At 43.3% G+C, this 21,279-nt stretch overlaps 1 protein-coding gene across 1 annotated transcript in view; it reads left to right on the top strand.

The window, feature by feature from the left end:
- Positions 1-19,793, top strand: part of LOC124004625 (ankyrin repeat domain-containing protein 13B-like) — a 47,933-nt gene extending 28,140 nt beyond the window's left edge. The window contains exons 6-15 of the mRNA XM_046313274.1: positions 508-724; positions 1,149-1,215; positions 1,510-1,591; positions 5,318-5,382; positions 7,717-7,853; positions 12,904-13,061; positions 13,975-14,169; positions 14,470-14,639; positions 15,165-15,241; positions 16,449-19,793. Coding sequence (XP_046169230.1) covers positions 508-724; positions 1,149-1,215; positions 1,510-1,591; positions 5,318-5,382; positions 7,717-7,853; positions 12,904-13,061; positions 13,975-14,169; positions 14,470-14,639; positions 15,165-15,241; positions 16,449-16,650 — 1,370 coding nt within the window. The 3' untranslated portion in view covers positions 16,651-19,793. The remainder of the gene's footprint in view (positions 1-507; positions 725-1,148; positions 1,216-1,509; positions 1,592-5,317; positions 5,383-7,716; positions 7,854-12,903; positions 13,062-13,974; positions 14,170-14,469; positions 14,640-15,164; positions 15,242-16,448) is intronic.
- The last annotated feature ends 1,486 nt before the right edge of the window (positions 19,794-21,279 follow it).

The raw sequence follows: 21,279 nt of genomic DNA, 5'->3' as shown, positions 1-21,279 counted from the left end.
CTCTCCCTTCCCATCTCTCTCTCTAACCTATCTTCCTCTCCCTTCCCATCTCTCTCTAACCCATCTTCCTCTCCCTTCCCATCTCTCTCTCTAACCTGTCTTCCTCTCCCTTCCCTTCTCTCTCTCTTCTCCATTTTTCTATTTGTCCATCTCTCAGTCTATCGCTCTCTAAATCCATATTTCTTTGTCTGTTGCCGCTCCCTATCCCGTCCTCATCCTCTCCCTCTCTCTCTCTAACTCTGCTTTCTCTCTCTCTCAAGCTATCTAAATCCATTTCTGTCCATTTATCAGTGTCTTTAATCCACCCTATCTCCCCCTCTCTCTCTCTATCCCACCCATCTTTCTCTCTGTCTTTCTTTCTCTGTAATCCATCCCTCCCACCCTCTCGCTCTCTCAATTTTATTCTTACTCTCACATTTTCTCTCTCTCTCTCTCTCTCTCTCTCTCTCTCTCTCTCTCTCTCTCTCTCTCTCTCTCTCTCTCTCTCTCTCTCTCTCTCTCTGCCAGACTCCAGTGCGGTGGTGATGGAGGTGGACCACGACAGACAGCTGGTGTTCTGTGAGACCCTGTGTGTGTCCTCTCTGACGTCTCCCACCTCGCAGCGGGGCACTGCCGGCCTGGGCCTCCTGGGGGCACTACAGCCCAGTGGGGAGCAGGTGGTAGCCCGCCTCTCCGCCCCCGTGGTCACCACCCAGCTAGACACCAAAAATATCACCTTCGAGAGGTGAGAGTCGGAGGGAACGAGAGAAGGAGTGTTAGCATTGAGCAGGAGCAGAGATAGGTAGGAAATGAAAAGGAGTAGAATAATGATATAGTGAGAAAGGGATAAGGGAATGAGGAGAGGAGATGAAGAGAAGAAGAGGAGAGGCAGGGAGGGGGTCACTAAGGGCAAGACCAGACACGTCTCTCATGCAGGTCAGATAGTATGAAAAAGTAAGGGAGGAGAATGAGAGAGAGTGAGAGGTAAGAAGGAGGGAGAGTGTAATCATCATTTATTGCTTGCTGAGTGTCACCTCTGTCGTTTTGGCAGCGCCAGGGGGGATGCTCGACATGCCAATAATCCATTTATGAATATGAATTGAAGGGAGGGAGAACACCACCTCTAAGTCAGACCTGTTGTTTTGTGTTTGGCTCTGTCTGTCTGGCAGGAATAAGACTGGCATCCTAAGCTGGCGCAGTGAGAAGAACGAGATGGTGAACGGGTATGAGGCTAAGGTACAGACATGTAGTCGTTAATCCTTATATCCCTGGCTTTCAATTTGGTTTTGCCCGAATGACCTAAAATACTCTAAAGTTCAAGATGTACAGTATATAATGTAATCTGTTCCCTGAGCGCTGGTTCTAGAGTAAAGCACTATCAATATACAGATATACATAGACTCAGCAGTGAGACCACCTCCCTACTACATCACTAACCTAAAGCAGTCACAGAACATGCGTCCCAATTGGCACTAGGAACTAGAGTCTCATAACCATGACGTTCTTCTTGTCCTTTGTCTTCTCTGTTAGGTGTATGGCGCCTCCAATGTGGAACTGATCACTCGAACCCGAACGGACCATCTCAGTGAGCCACTCAAGGCGAAGCCCAAAGGTGTCTCTTTTTCCTGAAGTTCTACATATTAGTTAAAAATCCCCTTGCATCAATACTGGTAATCTTCCACGTCTTGGCCTAGATGCAGTGAAAGGGCCCAATTCAGAGCTGAGATAAGCGTGTGCAACACAAACTTTGGTGTAAGTCATTCATTGACGTCAATGGGAGAATTGTGCAAAGATTTGAGTTGAGCGTGCTGATCTCAAGTCAGGCCCTAAATAAACTGGTGTGTATTCACGAGAAATCAAACGGAAGAAAATGGGCTGAAACGGGGAAGGACTAACCTGAACTTGTCCAATAGGAAATGCTTGTTTTGGTTGCAAAACATTTAGCTATGGTTTGACCTAATAAAGAAGCTCCGATGGTGATAATTGCACAGAAGTGTCATGCAGGTGAAAGAGGACCCAAAAGCGACTTGGCGAAAACAGAGTCTTTAATCCAGTAAAGTAAATACAATCAAAAAACACAACTTTCACTCGAAATGACGAGGACAAACTGGAGACTCGATCTTGAACAGCAGGTGAACAGCAGGTTGCCTCGGGAAGGCACTTGAACCAAACAGACTCAGACACCTGCTCACCACGCAGCATCTGAGGAAAACACGACACGACAGGGCGATACACAAACACAGCACGGTGAATTCTAGACAAGGAACCGACAGGGCAGAAACTAATAACAAGGAGAGAAATAGGGACTCTAATCAGGGAAAAGGATCGGGAACAGGTGTGGGAAGACTAAATGATTGATAGGGGAATAGGAACAGCTGGGAGCAGGAACGGAACGATAGAGAGAAGAGAGAGCGGGGAGAGTGAGAGAGGGAGGGGAGAGAGAGGGATAGAAAGAGGGAAAGAACCTAATAAGACCAGCAGAGGGAAACGAATAGAAGGAGAAGAACAGGGACAAGGCATGATAGTCAATGACAAAACATGACAGTACCCCCACTCACCGAGCGCCTCCTGGCGCACTCGAGGAGGAATCCTGGCGGCAACGGAGGAAATCATCAATGAGTGAACGGTCCAGCACGTCCCGAGACGGAACCCAACTCCTCTCCTCAGGACCGTAACCCTCCCAATCCACTAAGTATTGGTGACCCCGTCCCCGAACGCATGTCCATGATCTTATGTACCTTGTAAATAGGTGCGCTCTCGACAAGGACGGGAGGGGGAGGGAAGACGAACGGGAGTGCGAAGAAAGGGCTTGACACAGGAGACATGGAAGACAGGATGGACGCGACGAAGATGTCGCGGAAGAAGCAGTCGCACAGCGACAGGATTGACGACCTGGGAGACACGGAACGGACCAATGAACCGCGGAGTCAACTTACGAGAAGCTGTCGTAAGAGGAAGGTTGCGAGTGGAAAGCCACACTCTCTGGCCGCAACAATACCTTGGACTCTTAATCCTGCGTTTATTGGCGGCTCTCACAGTCTGTGCCCTGTAACGGCAAAGTGCAGACCTCACCCTCCTCCAGGTGCGCTCACAACGTTGGACAAACGCAGCGGAGGGAACGCTGGACTCGGCAAGCTGGGATGAGAACAGAGGAGGCTGGTAACCCAGACTACTCTGAAACGGAGATAACCCGGTAGCAGACGAAGGAAAAATTCTGCCCAGGGGAGCTGTTCTGCCCAAGACGCAGGGTTTCTGAAAGAAAGGCTGCGTAGTATGCGACCAATCGTCTGATTGGCCCTCTCTGCTTGACCGTTAGACTGGGGATGAAACCCGGAAGAGAGACTGACGGACGCACCAATCAAACGACAGAACTCCCTCCAAAACTGTGACGTGAATTGCGGGCCTCTGTCTGAAACGGCGTCTAACGGGAGGCCATGAATTCTGAATACATTCTCGATAATGATTTGTGCCGTCTCCTTAGCGGAAGGAAGTTTAACGAGGGGAATGAAATGTGCCGCCTTAGAGAACCTATCGACAACCGTAAGAATCACAGTCTTCCCCGCAGACAAAGGCAGACCGGTAATGAAGTCTAGGGCGATGTGAGACCATGGTCAGAAGGAATGGGGAGCGGTCTGAGACGACCGGCAGGAGGAGAGTTACCCGACTTAGTCTGCGCGCAGTCCGAACAAGCAGCCACGAAACGGCGCGTGTCACGCTCCTGAGTCGGCCACCAAAAGCGCTGGCGAATAGACGCAAGAGTGCCTCGAACACCGGGATGACCAGCTAACTTGGCAGAGTGAGCCCACTGAAGAACAGCCAGACGAGTGGAAACAGGAACGAAAAGGAGGTTACTAGGACAAGCGCGGCGGCCGCAGTGTGCGTGAGTGCTTGCTTAACCTGTCTTTCAATTCCCCAGACTGTTAACCCGACAACACGCCCATAAGGAAGAATCCCTCGGGATCAGTAGAAGCCACAGAAGAACTAAACAGACGGGATAAGGCATCAGGCTTGGTGTTCTTGCTACCCGGACGGTAAGAAATCACAAACTCGAAACGAGCGAAAAACAACGCCCAACGAGCTTGACGGGCATTAAGTCGTTTGGCAGAACGGATGTACTCAAGGTTCTTATGGTCTGTCCAAACGACAAAAGGAACGGTCGCCCCCTCCAACCACTGTCGCCATTCGCCTAGGGCTAAGCGGATGGCGAGCAGTTCACGGTTACCCACATCATAGTTGCGCTCAGATGGCGACAGGCGATGAGAAAAATAAGCGCAAGGATGAACCTTATCGTCAGACTAGAAACGCTGGGATAGAATGGCTCCCACGCCTACCTCTGAAGCGTCAACCTCGACAATGAATTGTCTAGTGACGTCAGGAGTAACGAGGATAGGAGCGGACGTAAAACGTTCTTTTAGAAGATCAAAAGCTCCCTGGGCGGAACCGGACCACTTAAAACACGTCTTGACAGAAGTAAGAGCTGTGAGAGGGGCAGCAACTTGACCGAAATTACGAATGAAACGCCGATAGAAATTAGCGAAACCTAAAAAGCGCTGCAACTCGACACGTGACCTTGGAACAGCAGGTGAACAGCAGGTTGCCTCGGGAAGGCACTTGAACCAAACAGACTCAGACACCTGCTCACCACGCAGCATCTGAGGAAAACACGACACGACAGGGCGATACACAAACACAGCACGGTGAATTCTAGACAAGGAACCGACAGGGCAGAAACGAATAACAAGGAGAGAAATAGGGACTCTAATCAGGGAAAAGGATCGGGAACAGGTGTGGGAAGACTAAATGATTGATAGGGGAATAGGAACAGCTGGGAGCAGGAACGGAACGATAGAGAGAAGAGAGAGCGGGAGAGTGAGAGAGGGAGGGGGAGAGAGAGGGATAGAAAGAGGGAAAGAACCTAATAAGACCAGCAGAGGGAAACGAATAGAAGGAGAAGAACAGGGACAAGGCATGATAGTCAATGACAAAACATGACAAGAAGCCCCAATAAATGGCCCTTAAAGCATTTCCCACAGTAATTTCCGAGGCCAGAGAAGATTATTGTCCTTGCTATTGTCTGATCACTGGCCCGTCTCTCTCATAGCCCTCCCTCCAAGAACCCAACTCCTCCAGTCCCTTACCCCATCTCCATCCCTCCAAAATTGACAAGAGACAGCAGTCGAGAATTCTTAGGTTAGTGTTGCAGACATAGAAATAGTATTAGTAGAACAGAGATTCCCACTCCCACTACCAGGTAGGTTCTACTAACCCTGTTTCTATGGTCATAGACTTGTTCTGAGTTCCTCTCATGAATGTTCCACTGATGTGACCTTTTTCTCAGTCGGTAAGACGCCCCTGCAAAGCTTCCTAGGGATCGCCGAGCAACACATGGGGCCCAACAATGCGGTTAGTGGTCATAGTCATCATTATCATCATCATCATCATTTATCCAAACCATGATCCTCCTCATCATCCTCATCCTCCTCATCACCATCATCAATCCTAATCATCATCCTCATCCTCATCATTGTATAGGGATTTTACCTTATAGCCAGAGTGACTGTCAATTTTGACATGAGTAAAGAGGTCCCTGGGCATCTCTTCTCTCTCAAATATTGATCACCATTTGAATTGTCTTTGAACAATCTTTATCCCCCTCTCTCATCCTCTCCCTCTCTTTCTTTCTCTCTCTCTCTTAACCCTCCCTCCTTTTATCCCCCTCTCTCATCCTCTTTCTTCTCTCTCTTAACCCTCCCTCTTTTTATCCCCCTCTCTCATCCTCTCCCTCTCTTTCTTTCTCCCTCCCTCCTTTTATCCCCCTCTCTCATCCTCTCCCTCTCTTTCTCTCTCTCTCAACCCTCCCTCCTTTTATCCCCCTCTCTCATCCTCTCCCTCTCTTTCTCTCTCTCTCTCTTAACCCTCCCTCCTTTTATCCCCCTCTCTCATCCAACCCTCCCTCCTTTTATCCCCCTCTCTCATCCTCTCCCTCTCTTTCTTTCTCTCTCTCTCTTAACCCTCCCTCCTTTTATCCCCCTCTCTCATCCTCTCCCTCTCCCTCTCTCCCTCTCTCTCTCTCTCTCTCTCTCTCTCTCTAACCCTCCCTCCTTTTATCCTCTCTCTCATCCTCTCCCTCTCTCTCTCTCTCTCTCTCTCTCTCTCTCTCTCTCTCTCTCTCTCTCTCTCTCTCTCTCTCTCTCAACCCTCCCTCCTTTTATCCCCCTCTCTCATCCTCTCTCTCTCTCTCTCTCTCTCTCTCTCTCTCTCTCTCTCTCTCTCTCTCTCTCTCTCTCTCTCTCTCTCTCTCTCAAAACCCTCCCTCATCATCATCACCATCATCAATCCTAATCATCATCCTCATCCTCATCATTGTATAGGGATTTTACCTTATAGCCAGAGTGACTGTCAATTTTGACATGAGTAAAGAGGTCCCTGGGCATCTCTTCTCTCTCAAATATTGATCACCATTTGAATTGTCTTTGAACAATCTTTATCCCCCTCTCTCATCCTCTCCCTCTCTTTCTTTCTCTCTCTCTCTTAACCCTCCCTCCTTTTATCCCCCTCTCTCATCCTCTCCCTCTCTTTCTTTCTTTCTCTCTCTCTCTTAACCCTCCCTCTTTTTATCCCCCTCTCTCATCCTCTCCCTCTCTTTCTTTCTCTCTCTCTCTTAACCCTCCCTCCTTTTATCCCCCTCTCTCATCCTCTCCCTCTCTTTCTCTCTCTCTCTCTCTTAACCCTCCCTCCTTTTATCCCCCTCTCTCATCCTCTCCCTCTCTTTCTCTCTCTCTCTCTTAACCCTCCCTCCTTTTATCCCCCTCTCTCATCCTCTCCCTCTCTTTCTCTCTCTCGCTCTTTCTTAACCCTCCCTCCTTTTATCCCCCTCTCTCATCCTCTCCCTCTCTTTCTTTCTCTCTCTCTCTTAACCCTCCCTCCTTTTATCCCCCTCTCTCATCCTCTCCCTCTCCCTCTCTCCCTCTCTCTCTCTTAACCCTCCCTCCTTTTATCCCCCTCTCTCATCCTCTCTTAACCCTCCCTCCTTTTATCCCTCTCTCTCATCCTCTCCCTCTCTTTCTCTCTCTCGCTCTCTCTTAACCCTCCCTCCTTTTATCCCCCTCTCTCATCCTCTCCCTCTCTTTCTTTCTCTCTCTCTCTTAACCCTCCCTCCTTTTATCCCCCTCTCTCATCCTCTCCCTCTCTCTCTCTCTCTCTCTCTCTCTCTCTCTCTCTCTCTCTCTCTCTCTCTCTCTCTCTCCCTCCTCTCTCTCCTTTTATCCCCCTCTCTCATCCTCTCTCTCTCTCTCTCTCTCTCTCTCTCTCTCTCTCTCTCTCTCTCTCTCTCTCTCTCTCTCTCTCTCTCTCTCTCTCTCTCTCTCTCTCTCTCAACCCTCCCTCCTTTTATCCCCCTCTCTCATCCTCTCCCTCTCTTTCTCTCTCTCTCTCTCTCTCTCTTAACCCTCCCTCCTTTTATCCCCCTTCTCATCCTCTCCCTCTCTTTCTCTTTCTCTCTCTCTCTCTCTCTCTTAACCCTCCCTCATTTTATCCCCCTCTCTCATCCTCTCCCTCTCTTTCTCTCTCTCTCTCTCTCTCTTAACCCTCCCTCCTTTTATCCCTCTCTCTTTCTCTCTCTCGATCTCTTTCACTCTGTCTCAATCTCTTTCACTCTGTCTCTCTTACTCTATATCTCCCTCCCTCTCTCTCTCTCTCTCTCTCTCCCCATCCCCCTCCCTCCCCTTCTCTCAACAGGCCCTAGTGACTCAGATGTCATGTCCTGCCGTGACCAACCCCACAGCCCTGACAGCCGAGGAGTACTTCAATCCCAACCTGCCCCTGGGCACCCGGGATATTGGCCACCCCTGTCAACTCACCACCAAGACTCAGAGGTGACAGCGACAGCCATCCCAGCCCGTATAACACCCTCTATGCCTGGGGCCCTTGGCTATAATAGCCCTATCCAGAACCATACAACATGTCTGGATCCCAAATGGCACCTATTCCCTTTATAGTGCATTTCATTTAACCAGGGCCCAAAGTAATGCATTATGTAGGGAATAGGGTGCAATTTTGGATGCAGTCTACAGTAGGTCACTGGTCCTGTCAAGTGTTTTGGCTCTGTCCCATGCATGTACATGTTTTCTTTCTATCCAATCTACAGTATGTAGGCTGTGTGATCGGATCAATTACTATGAGAATTGAGATCACATCAATAGCCATTTAGAATTCTGCTGGTTATTGGATAGATTGTGACAAGACAACAGTGAGATGGTGTCCCAGCCCGATCACTAGGCTGCAAGTACATGATCTCATCAGTTGAACATAAACATTGATTGGTAAGAACAGAAACCAGTGCAACAAATGACAAGATGTGATCAATGTTCTAGGATGAGACAGAACTAGAGTTCCAGTCTCTCACAGTCTTTCAATATGCCTGCATGACCAACAACGACTCTTTCTGTGGGACACGTTCCTTCATTTTACGTTTCCAAACAATTTGCTATGGTGAGCCCTACTAAACAAGACTCAGGAGTATTGTATAATATGCACACTACCATTCAAAAAGTTGGGGTCACAATGTCCTTTGTCCATTAAAATAACATCAAATTGATCAGAAATACAGTGTAGACATTGTTAATGTTGTAAACGACTATTGTAGCTGGAAACGGCTGATTTTTAAGGGAATATCTACATAGCCATACAGAGGCCCATTATCAGCAACCATCACTCCTGTGTTCCAATTGCATGTTGTGTTAGCAAATCCAAGTTTATAATTTTAAAAGGCTAATTGATCATTAGAAAACCCTTTTGCGATTGTTAGCACAGCTGAAAACTGTTGTCCTGATTAAAGAAGCAATAAAACTGTCCTTCTTTAGACTAGTCGAGTATCTGGAGATTCAGCATTTGTGGGTTCGATTACTGGCTCAAAATGGCCAGAAACAAAGACCTTTCTTCTGAAACTCGTCAGTCTATTCTTGTTCTGAGAAATGAAGGCTATTCTATGCCAGAAATTGCCAAGAAACTGAAGATCTCGTACAACGCTGTGTCCTAGTCCCTTCACAGAACAGCGCAAACTGGCCCTAAACAGAATAGAAAGATGAGTGGGAGGCCCCGGTGCACACCTGAGCAAGAGGACAAGTACATTAGAGTGTCTAGTTTAAGAAACAGATGCTTCACAAGTCCTCAACTGGCAGCTTCTTTAAATAGTACCCGCAAAACACCAGTCTCAACGTCAACAGTGAAGAAGCGACTCTGGGATGCTGGCCTTCTAGGCAGAGTTGCAAAGAAAAAGCCATGTCTCAGACTAGCCAATAAAAATAAAAGATTAAGATGGGCAAAAGAACGAAGACACTGGACAGAGGAAGGTTGGAAAAAAGTGTTATGGACAGATGAATCTAAGTTTGAGCTGTTCGGATCACAAAGAAGAACATTCGTGAGACGCAGAAAAAAAATGAAGATGCTGGAAGAATGATTGACACCATCTGTCAAGCATGCTGGAGGCAAGGTGATGGTCTGGGAGTGTTTTGGTGGCGGTAAAGTGGGAGATTTGTACAGGGTAAAAGGTATCTTGAAAAAGGAAGGTGATCACTCCATTTTGCAACACCGTGCCATACCCTGTGGACAGCACTTAATTGGAGCCAATTTCCTCTTACAACAGGACAATGACCCAAAGCACAGCTCCAAACTATGCAAGAACTATTTAGGGAAGAAGCAGTCAGCTGGTATTCTGTCTATAATGGAGTGGCCAGCACAGTCACCGGCTCTCAAATCTATTGAGCTGTTGTGGGAGCAGCTTGATCGTATGGTACGTAAAAAGTGCCCATCAAGCCAATCCAACTTGTAGAAGGTGCTTCAGGAAGCATGGGGTGAAATCTCTTCAGATTACCTCAACAAATTGACAACTAGAATGCCAATGGTCTGCATGGCTGTAATTGCTGCAAATTGAGGATTATTTGACGAAAGCAAAGTTTGAAGGACAAAATTATTATTTCAATTAAAAATCATTATTTATAATCTTGTCAACGTCTTGACTATATTACCTATTCATTTTTCAACTAATTCCATGTATGTTTTCATGGAAAACAAGGACATTTCTAAGTGACACCAAACTTTTGAATGGTAGTATATCCAGTCAAAAATTTGGACCCACCTAGTCATTCAAGGGTTTTTGTTTATTTTTCTACATACATTGTTTATTTTTCTACGTAGAATAATAGTGAAGATGTCAAAACTATGAAATAACACATATGGAAACATGTAGTAACCAAAAAAGCGTTAAACAAATCAAAATGTACAGTACTTTATATATTTGAGATTCTTCAAAGTAGCCCCCCTTTGCCTTAATGACAGCTTTGCACGCTCTTGGTATTCTCTCAACCAGCTTCACCTGGAATACTTTTCCAACAGTATTGAACTTCCCAAATATGTTGAGCACTTGTTGGCTGCTTTCCTTCACTCTGCAGTCCAATTCATCCCAAACCATCTCAATTGGATTGAGGTCAGGTTATCTGATACATCATTCCATCACTCTCCTTCTTGGTCAAAAGCCCTTACACAGCCGAGAGGTGTTGGGTCATTGTCCTGTTGATAAACAAATGATAGTCCCACTAAGCGCAAACCAGATGGGATGGAGTATCACTGCAGAATGCTGTGGTAGCCATTCTGGTTAAGTGTGCCTTGAATTCTAAATAAATCACTGACAGTGTCAGCAGCAAAGCACCTCCACACCATCACACCTCCTCCATGCTTCATGGTGGGAATCACACATGTGGAGATCATCCGTTCACCTACTCTGCGTCTCACAAAGACACGCTGGTTGGAACCAAAAATCTAAAATTTGGACTTATCAGACCAAAGGATAGGTTTCCACCGGTCTAATGTCCACTGCTCGTGTTTCTTGGTCCAAGCAAGTCTCTTTTTCTTATTGGTGTCCTTTAGTAGTGGTTTCTTTGCAGCAATTCGACCATGAAGGCCTGATTCACACCGTCTCCTCTGAACAGTTGATATTGAGATGTGTCTATTACTTGAACTCTGTGAAGCATTTATTTGGGCTGCAATTTCTTAGGCTGGTAAGTCTAATGAACTTATCCTCTGAAACAGAGGTAACTCTGGGTCTTCCTTTCCTGTGGCTGTCCTCATGAGAGTCAGTTTCATCATAGAGCTTGATGGTTTTTGCAACTGCACCTGAAGAAAGTTCTTGACCTTTTTCAGATTGACTGACCTTCGTTTCTCTTTGCTTATTTTAGATGTTCTTGCCATATAATGGACTTGGTTTTTTACCAAATAGGGCTATCTCTGTATACCACCCCTACCTTGTCACAACACAACTGATTGGCTCAAACGCATTAAGAAGGAAAGCAATTCCACAAATGTACTTTTAACAAGGCACACCTGTCAATTGAAATCCATTCCAGGTGACTTCCTCATGGAGCTGGTTGAGAAAATGCCAAGAGTGTGCAAAACTGTCATCAAGGCAAAAGGTGTCTACTTAGAAGAATCTTAAATAGAAAATATATTTTGATTTGTTTAACACTTTATTTCAAAGTTTTGATGTCTTCACTATTATTCTACAATGTAGAAAATACAAACCATTGAATGAGTGTGTGTGTCCAAACTTTTGACTGGTACTGTACATACAGTGCATTCGGAAAATATTCAGACCCCTTGACATTTTCTACATTTTTTACGTTACAGCCTTATTCTAAAATGGAAGAAATGTTTTTTTTCCTTCATCAATCTACACATAATACCGCATAACAAGTTTTTAGAAATGTTTTCAAATGTATGAAATGAAAAAAAAATGGAAATATCACATTTACATAAGTATTCAGACACTTTACTCAGTACTTTGTTGAAGCACCTTTGGTAGCGATTACAGCACTGAGTCTTCTTGGGTATGACGATACAAGCTTGGCACACCTGTATTTGGGGGAGTTTCTCCCATTCTTCTCTGCAGATCCTCTCAAGCTCTGTCAGAGTCGATGTGGAGCGTCGCTGCACAGTTAATTTCAGGTCTCTCTAGAGATGTTTGATCGGGTTCAAGTCCGGGCACTGGCTGGACCACTCAATGACATTCAGAGACTTGTCCCGAAGTCACTCCTGCGTTGTCTTGGCTGTATGCTTGGGGTCGTTGTCCTGTTGTAAGGTGAACCCAGTCTGAGGTCCTGAGTGCTCTAGAGCAGGTTTTCATCAAGGATCTCTCTGTACTTAGCTCCGTTCATCTTTGCCTCGATCCTGACTAGTCTCCCAGTCCCTGCTGCTGACAAACATCCCCACAGCATGACGCTGCCACCACCATGCTTCACTGTAAGGATGGTGCCAGGATTCCTCCAGACGTGATGCTTGGCATTCAGGCCAAAGTGTTCAATCTTGGTGTCATCAGACCAGAGAATATTGTTTCTCATCGTGTGAGAAACAATGGCAAACTTTTGGCAAACGCAAAGTGGGCTGTCATATGCCTTTTTACTGAGAAGTGGCCCCTTTACCATAAAGTCCTGATTGGTGGAGTGCTGCAGAGATGGTTGTCCTTCTGGAAGGTTCTCCCATCTCCAGAGAGGAACTCTAAAGCTTTGTCAGAGTGACCATCAGGTTTTTGGTCACCTTCCTGACCAAGGCCCTTCTCCCCCGATTGCTCAGTTTGGCTGAGCAGGCAGCTCTAGGAAGAATCTTGGTGGTTCCAAACTTCTTCCATTTAGGAATGATGGAGAACAGTGTATTCTTTGGGACCTTCAATGCTGCAGAAATATTTTGGTACCCTTCCCCAGATCTGTGCCTCGACAAATCTCTAAAAACCTGTTTTCGCTTTTGTCATTATGGGGTGTAGATTGTTGAGGCAATTTGTTTGTATTTAATACATTTTAGAATAAGGCTGTAACGTAAAACGTGGAAATTTCTGGGGGGTCTGAATACTTTCCGAATGCACTGTACATGTCTCCTTAGGTTCAAGGCTAAGCTGTGGCTGTGTGAGGCCCATCCTCTGTCCCTAGCAGAGCAGGTGGCACCCATCATTGACCTCATGGCCATCTCCAATGCTCTCTTCGCCAAGCTCAGGGATTTCATTACCCTGCGACTGCCACCTGGCTTCCCCGTCAAGATCGGTGAGAGAGTAGAGTACACTCCTGTAACCAGATAGTCTGCATCCTAAAGAGCTGGCACATCATGGTAGTTAAAGTGGAGAGAAACCGGGAGTGGGGGATTATCAAAAGTAGACTAGTGGTGTAAAGTACTTAAGTATAAATAATTTAAAGTACTACTTAATTCACTTTTGGGGGTATCTGTACTTTACTATTTACATTTTTGACAACTTTTGCTTTTACTTCACTACATTTCTAAAGATAATAATGTACTTTTTACTCCATACATTTTCCCTGACACCCAAAAGTACTCCTACATGTTTAGGAAAGTGGTCCAATCCACAAACTTATCAAAAGGACATCCCGGTTCATTCCTACTGCTTCTGATCTGGCTCATTCGCTAAACACAAATGCGTCATTTCTAAATGATGTCTGAGAGTTGGAGTGTGCCCCTGGCTATTCGTCAATTTAAAAAAATAAAATTGTGCTGTCTTGTTTGGTTAATATAAGGAATGTGATTTATACTTTTACATTTGACTCTTAAATGTATTTTAGGAATGACATTTACTTTTGATACTTAAGTATATTTAAAACCAAATACTTTTCGACTTTAACTCAAGTAGTTTTTTCCTGGGTGACTTACACTTTTACATTTTCTATTAAGGTATCTTTACTTTTACTCAAGTATGACAATTGAATGCCCTTTCCACCACTGAAGCAGACCCACCTGTCCTTATGCCATGTTGGACATTCTGGCTACTAATTCATTCAGATGCTGCCTCAAATATGGTTAATTGGGATATGCCAAAATGTGGTAATTTGAGCTCTTAACATGTTTGGAAGATTTACACCTATTGCACATTAATTATGAATCCAGTGATAATCGTAAATCCTAAACATCTCTGTCACTGTCTCTGTCATCTCTTCGTCTTTTCAGAAATTCCCATCTATCACATCCTGAATGCCCGGATCACCTTTGGGAACCTGAACGGGTGTGAGGAGGGGTCGGTGACAGGGCCGGGCAGGGTGGAGGGGGAGGTGGATGGACAGAAGGACAGCAGCCCCAGGACTGACACAGACACCCCCTCCCCAGGCAGTGACTCTTCTAGTGTCTCCAGCTCCAGCTCCACAAGTGAGAAACACACACATGGACATATACACACAGACACTCACACACTCACACTCACACTCACACTCACACTCACACTCACACTCACACTCACACTCACACTCACACTCACACTCACACCCACCCACCCACCCACACACACACCCACACACACAATCCATATTTACTCTACAATTAGGGCCAGGAGTTTTTCCCAATCTTATGACTTGACCAGGACAAAGTTATTTTTCTTTTAATCTAAGAAAATTCAAGAATGACCCTTAACATCCCATCACTCCTGTCCTGTGTCTCTCCTCCATGCAGCGTCGTGTCGTGGAGGGGAGATCCCCCCATGTGTGTTCGAGCCCCCTCAGGGTTACACTGTGCTGGGAGGCAACCAGAGGGACAACAACATGCGTGGTGATGAGGAGGAGGATCTGCTGCAGTTTGCCATCCAACAGAGTCTGCTGGAGGCTGGCTCGGAGTACGACCAGGTCAGACTCACTCTGGCCCCTCATAGGGATAACTGCCATCTCAAAACCTGGCTCGTCTCCATTAAAGAACACAAAGGAAAATGGAAATGAGCGTCCAGGTTGTCCCTACATGTTTCGTTTGTTACCTGCCACTTGGTGCCTAATGAACACAAAGTATGGTATGATGGTAGTCCTCTTCATTCCTCAGTGGAACATAAAGCATCGTATGTTTTTTTTTGTAACCTTAACTCTGAAGTAATACTGTATTTTGGGGGCTCATTCGGGATGTTAATCAACTACATGCACATTGTATTAGTAGTGTGTACAGTTGTGCAAAGAGCTACAAATTCCATATACACTGTAAAGACTTGTGTACGTCTGTCCTAATCTGCTAGCTAGACAAACAGCTGACTCAGTATCCTAGGGCATAATCCAGTGTCAACACTGAGATTGAAACATTGAAATGACAAGAAGGTTTGGTGAGTCTTCTTGTTGACTTGGACTATCTCTCTGACTCTGTCTGTCGACTTCCTGGTCTGTGTATAGGTGACTATCTGGGAGGCGCTGACCAACAGCAAGCCCAGCACACGTACTCTTCCCTGTGACCCCAGTCGCCTGCAAAGGTCTGCGCTTTCTCCGCACTCGACTCGCTACCCTTCTCAGCCTTTGTTTGCTAAAGCCTTGGCTCGTCCTTCTCCAGCACACTGGAGGCCAGGGAGCTTCCTGGCTGCGTTCACAGCACACAATGTCACTGTTGACTCACTCCCAGTCATGCACACACTGTTGTCTTTGTCTGCATTCCCTGCACCTCATACAGTAGATACACTCTGAGTGACTGGCCCCCACTGATATACAGTAACTCTGCCTCTCTCCTGTATGCCCTCTCTGGGAACAATACACTGCATGTTACATAAACTCAAACTAGCACAATTCAGTGTGTGTGTGTATGTGTGTGTGTGTTTTGGTTGAACTATCCTTGGTTTTTACCAGAGGTCCTCACAAGGAGAGTAAAACAAGGAAAATTGGATAAGTGGGGACATTTCACCGTTCTCCCAAAGTAAAAGGGCTATTCTAGTCTTGAGGTTAGGTTCAGGGTTAGAATTAGGAGTTAGGTTCAGGGTTAGAATTAGGAGTTAGGTTTAGGGTTAGAATTAGGGGTTAGATTTAGGGTTAGAATTAGGGGTTAGGTTTAGGGTTAGAATTAGGAGTTAGGTTTAGGGTTAGAATTAGGAGTTAGGTTTAGGGTTAGAATTAGCGGTTAGGTTTAGGGTTAGAATTAGGAGTTAGGTTTAGGGTTAGAATTAGGGGTTAGGTTTAGGGTTAGAATTAGGAGTTAGGTTCAGGGTTAGAATTAGGGGTTAGGTTCAGGGTTAGAATTAGGAGTTAGGTTCAGGGTTAGAATTAGGGGTTAGGTTTAGGGTTAGAATTAGGGGTTAGGTTCAGGGTTAGAATTAGGAGTTAGGTTTAGGGTTAGAATTAGGGGTTAGGTTTAGGGTTAGAATTAGGGGGTTAGGTTTAGGGGTTTGGAGTTAAGGTTAGGGGAAATTATTTTGAAATGGGAATCAATTGTTTGGTCCCCACAAGGATAGTAAAACAAAAGTGTGTGTGTGTCTCGGTGTCGGTGATGGTGTGTTTGTTTGCATGTACGTGTGTGCATGCACATGACAACCCCTCTTTCCTACTCAAATTATGTCCTGTCAAAATGAATCTAGGTCCACCATATTTTTCAACCATTTCCACTGTCAGTGTCAATTCCTCTATTCTCCTTATACAATAACCAGGTTTCCAACCTCATTGTCTCCAACCCACCCACCCGCACTCTTCCTCCAGGACTCCCCAGCACAGGCCTTGCCCTCCAGCCAGCCTCTGTAACACGCCCACCAAGAAGCCCCCCACAACCTGCAGCTACGACCAGCAGCTCCGCCTGGCAATGGAAATGTCGGCGCGGGAGCAGGCAGAGGCCGAGCTACGGCGACGGCAAGAGGAGGAGGAGCTGCAGCGGATCATCCAACTGTCACTCTTGGAGAAATGAGAGCCTGATTGGCCAGATGGGCTCTAGGAAGTATGGGAGAGGAGGAGGGTGGAGGTCCAGAGAGGGTAGTCAATAAGTTCACTCTACTCCTGGCTGTGACAGCCTTGCTCCTCCGACCGTCCCATATCCCCTTTCCCACTGCGCTCCTTCAATAAGAGCCTGTCTGTGTGTCACAACAGGGCTCTACAGTGCTGATACAGCTACAGTACAGACTCACTACTCTCTGGTGCCACTCTGCACTCGCAGTCAGTGCAAGTTTACAACAAGAAACAAGAAGAAACACTTGTAATGGAATGCTACATTGACCGACCACATTAGTGGGCTAGGGTAATACAAATTGTGTTTGTGAAGGCCACTCCTTAATAAATGGTCCTGTGATTGGGGTATAGGGTTTGTGTCCACTTCACAGACCTGGGTCTTATTCATTAGGCACCAATGAAAGAAAATGTAATGAAACAGGAATGGACTACCTGAAATTGTCCAATAGAAACACTTGTTTTTGTTTACCGTTGCAAATCATTTTGCTATAGTGTGCCCTAGTGAATACTGCCAACTGTGTGAGTGTCAGTTTGGTCAAGTGGGGTGGGATGTTGAAATACTCTGTTTCTTCCTCATTTTTAATAGATTGCTACACCCCCCCCCCCTGATTTGCACAAAATTGAAAGTACTGTAATTAGACTGTGGATGGACACTTGATGACTGTTAATAAGTAGAGAAATAGAATAATAACCCTATACAGTTCATGTTAATATGATAACACTATGACAGGAGTTCATGTTAATATGATAACACTATGACAGGAGTTCATGTTGATATGATAACACTATGACAGGAGTTCATGTTAATATGATAACACTATGACAGGAGTTCATGTTAATATGATAACACTATGACAGGAGTTCATGTTAATATGTTAACACTATGACAGGAGTTCATGTTAATATGATAACCCTATGACAGGAGTTCATGTTAATATGATAACACTATGACAGGAGTTCATGTTAATATGATAACACTATGACAGGAGTTCATGTTGATATGATAAAACTATGACAGGAGTTCATGTTAATATGATAACACTATGACAGGAGTTCATGTTGATATGATAACACTATGACAGGAGTTCATGTTGATATGATAACACTATGACAGGAGTTCATGTTAATATGATAACACTATGTCAGGAGTTCATGTTAATATGTTATCACTATGACAGGAGTTCATGTTAATATGATAACACTATGACAGGAGTTCATGTTAATATGATAACCCTATGACAGTAGTTCATGTTAATATGATAACACTATGACAGTAGTTCATGTTAATCTGATAACACTATGACAGGAGTTCATGCTAATATGATACGAGTTAATGTTAATATGATAACACTATGACAGTTGTTAATGTTAATATGATATCACTATGACAGGAGTTAGTATTAATATAATAACACCATAGAGATAATGTTAATATGTTAACCCTAGAGTTAATGTTAATATGTTAATACTATGACAGGAGTTAGTGTTAATATGATAACACTATGACATTAGTTGACGTTAATATGATAACACTATGACAGGAGTTCATGTTAATATGATAACATTATGACATGAGTTCATGGTGATATGATAACACTATGACAGGAGTTAATGCTAATATTATAACACTATGACAGGAGTTCATGGTGATATGATAACACTATGACAGGAGAATGTAAATATGTTAACCCTATAGAGTAAATGTTAATATGATAACACTATGATAGGATTTAATGTAAATATGTTAACCCTATAGAGTTCATGTTAATATGTTAATATGATAACACTATGACAGTAGTTCACGTTAATATGATAACACTATGACAGGAGTTCATGTTAATATGTTAACCCTATGACAGGAGTTAATGTTAATATGATAACACTATGACAGGAGTTTATGTTAATATGTTAACCATATGACAGGAGTTCATGTTAATATGATAACACTATGACAGGAGTTAATGTTGATATGATAACACTATGACAGGAGTTGATGCTAATATGATAACACTATGACAGGAGTTCATGTTAATATGATAGGAGTTGATGCTGATATGATAACACTATGACAGGAGTTGATGCTAATATGATAACACTATTACAGGAGTTCATGTTAATATGATAACCCTATGACAGGAGTTCATGTTAATATGATAACACTATGACAGGAGTTCATGTTAATATGATAACCCTATGACAGGAGTTCATGTTAATATGATAACCCTATGACAGTAGTTCATGTTAATATGATAACACTATGACAGGAGTTAATGTTGATATGATAACCCTATGACAGGAGTTCATGTTAATATGATAACCCTATGACAGTAGTTCATGTTAATATGATAACACTATGACAGGAGTTAGTATTAATATAATAACACTATAGAGATAATGTTAATATGTTAATGTGATAACACTATGACAGGAGATAATGCTAATATGATACGAGTTAATGTTAATATGATAACACTATGACAGGAGTTCATGTTAATATGATAACACTATGACAGGAGTTCATGTTGATATGATAACACTATGACAGGAGTTCATGTTAATATGTTAATGTGATAACACTATGACAGGAGTTCATGTTAATATGATAACACTATGACAGGAGTTCATGTTAATATGATAACACTATGACAGGAGTTCATGTTAATATGATAACACTATGACAGGAGTTCATGTTAATATGATAACACTATGACAGGAGTTAATGTTAATATGTTAATGTGATAACACTATGACAGGAGTTCATGTTAATATGATAACCCTATGACAGTAGTTCATGTTAATATGATAACCCTATGACAGGAGTTCATGTTAATATGATAACCCTATGACAGTAGTTCATGTTAATATGATAACACTATGACAGGAGTTAATGTTGATATGATAACCCTATGACAGGAGTTCATGTTAATATGATAACCCTATGACAGTAGTTCATGTTAATATGATAACACTATGACAGGAGTTAATGTTGATATGATAACCCTATGACAGGAGTTCATGTTAATATGTTAACCCTATGACAGGAGTTCATGTTAATATGTTAACCCTATGACAGTAGTTCATGTTAATATGTTAACCCTATGACAGTAGTTCATGTTAATATGTTAACCCTATGACAGTAGTTCATGTTAATATGTTAACCCTATGACAGGAGTTCATGTTAATATGTTAACCCTATGACAGTAGTTCATGTTAATATGTTAACCCTATGACAGGAGTTCATGTTAATATGTTAACCCTATGACAGGAGTTCATGTTAATATGTTAACCCTATGACAGGAGTTCATGTTAATATGATAACACAATGTCAGGAGTTATTGTTAATATGTTAACCCTATGACAGGAGTTCATGTTAATATGTTAACCCTATGACAGGAGTTCATGTTAATATGTTAACACTATGACAGGAGTTCATGTTAATATGTTAACCCTATGACAGGAGTTCATGTTAATATGATAACACAATGTCAGGAGTTATTGTTAATATGTTAACCCTATGACAGGAGTTCATGTTAATATGTTAACCCTATGACAGGAGTTCATGTTAATATGTTAACCCTATGACAGGAGTTCATGTTAATATGATAACACAATGTCAGGAGTTTTTGTTAATATGTTAACCCTATGACAGGAGTTCATGTTAATATGATAACACTATGACAGGAGTTCATGTTAATATGATAACCCTATGACAGGAGTTCATGTTAATATGATAACCCTATGACAGGAGTTCATGTTAATATGATAACACAATGTCAGGAGTTATTGTTAATATGTTAACCCTATGACAGGAGTTCATGTTAATATGTTAACCCTATGACAGGAGTTCATGTTAATATGTTAACCCTATGACAGGAGTTCATGTTAATATGATAACACTATGACAGGAGTTCATGTTAATATGATAACACTATGACAGGAGTTATTGTTAATATGATAACACTATGACAGGAGTTCATGTTAATATGATAACACAATGTCAGGAGTTATTGTTAATATGATAACCCTATGACAGGAGTTCATGTTAATATGATAACACTATGACAGGAGTTCATGTTAATATGATAACACTATGACAGGAGTTTATGTTAATATGATAACACAATGTCAGGAGTTCATGTTAATATGATAACCCTATGACAGTAGTTCATGTTAATATGATAACACTATGACAGGAGTTCATGTTAATATGATAACACTATGACAGGAGTTCATGTTAATATGATAACACTATGACAGGAGTTTATGTTAATATGATAACACTATGACAGGAGTTCATGTTAATATGTTAACACTATGACAGGAGTTCATGTTAATATGTTAACCCTATGACAGGAGTTCATGTTAATATGTTAACCCTATGACAGGAGTTCATGTTAATATGTTAACCCTATGACAGTAGTTCATGTTAATATGATAACACTATGACAGGAGTTCATGTTAATATGTTAACCCTATGACAGGAGTTCATGTTAATATGTTAACCCTATGACAGTAGTTCATGTTAATATGATAACCCTATGACAGGAGTTCATGCTAATATGATAGGTGTTAATGTTAATATGATAACACA

The sequence above is a fragment of the Oncorhynchus gorbuscha genome, linkage group LG19, assembly GCF_021184085.1.
Source record: "Oncorhynchus gorbuscha isolate QuinsamMale2020 ecotype Even-year linkage group LG19, OgorEven_v1.0, whole genome shotgun sequence".
Taxonomy (NCBI): Eukaryota; Metazoa; Chordata; class Actinopteri; order Salmoniformes; family Salmonidae; genus Oncorhynchus; species Oncorhynchus gorbuscha.
The sequence above is the reverse complement of the archived record's forward strand: the minus strand, read 5'-3'. Positions and strand labels throughout refer to the sequence as shown.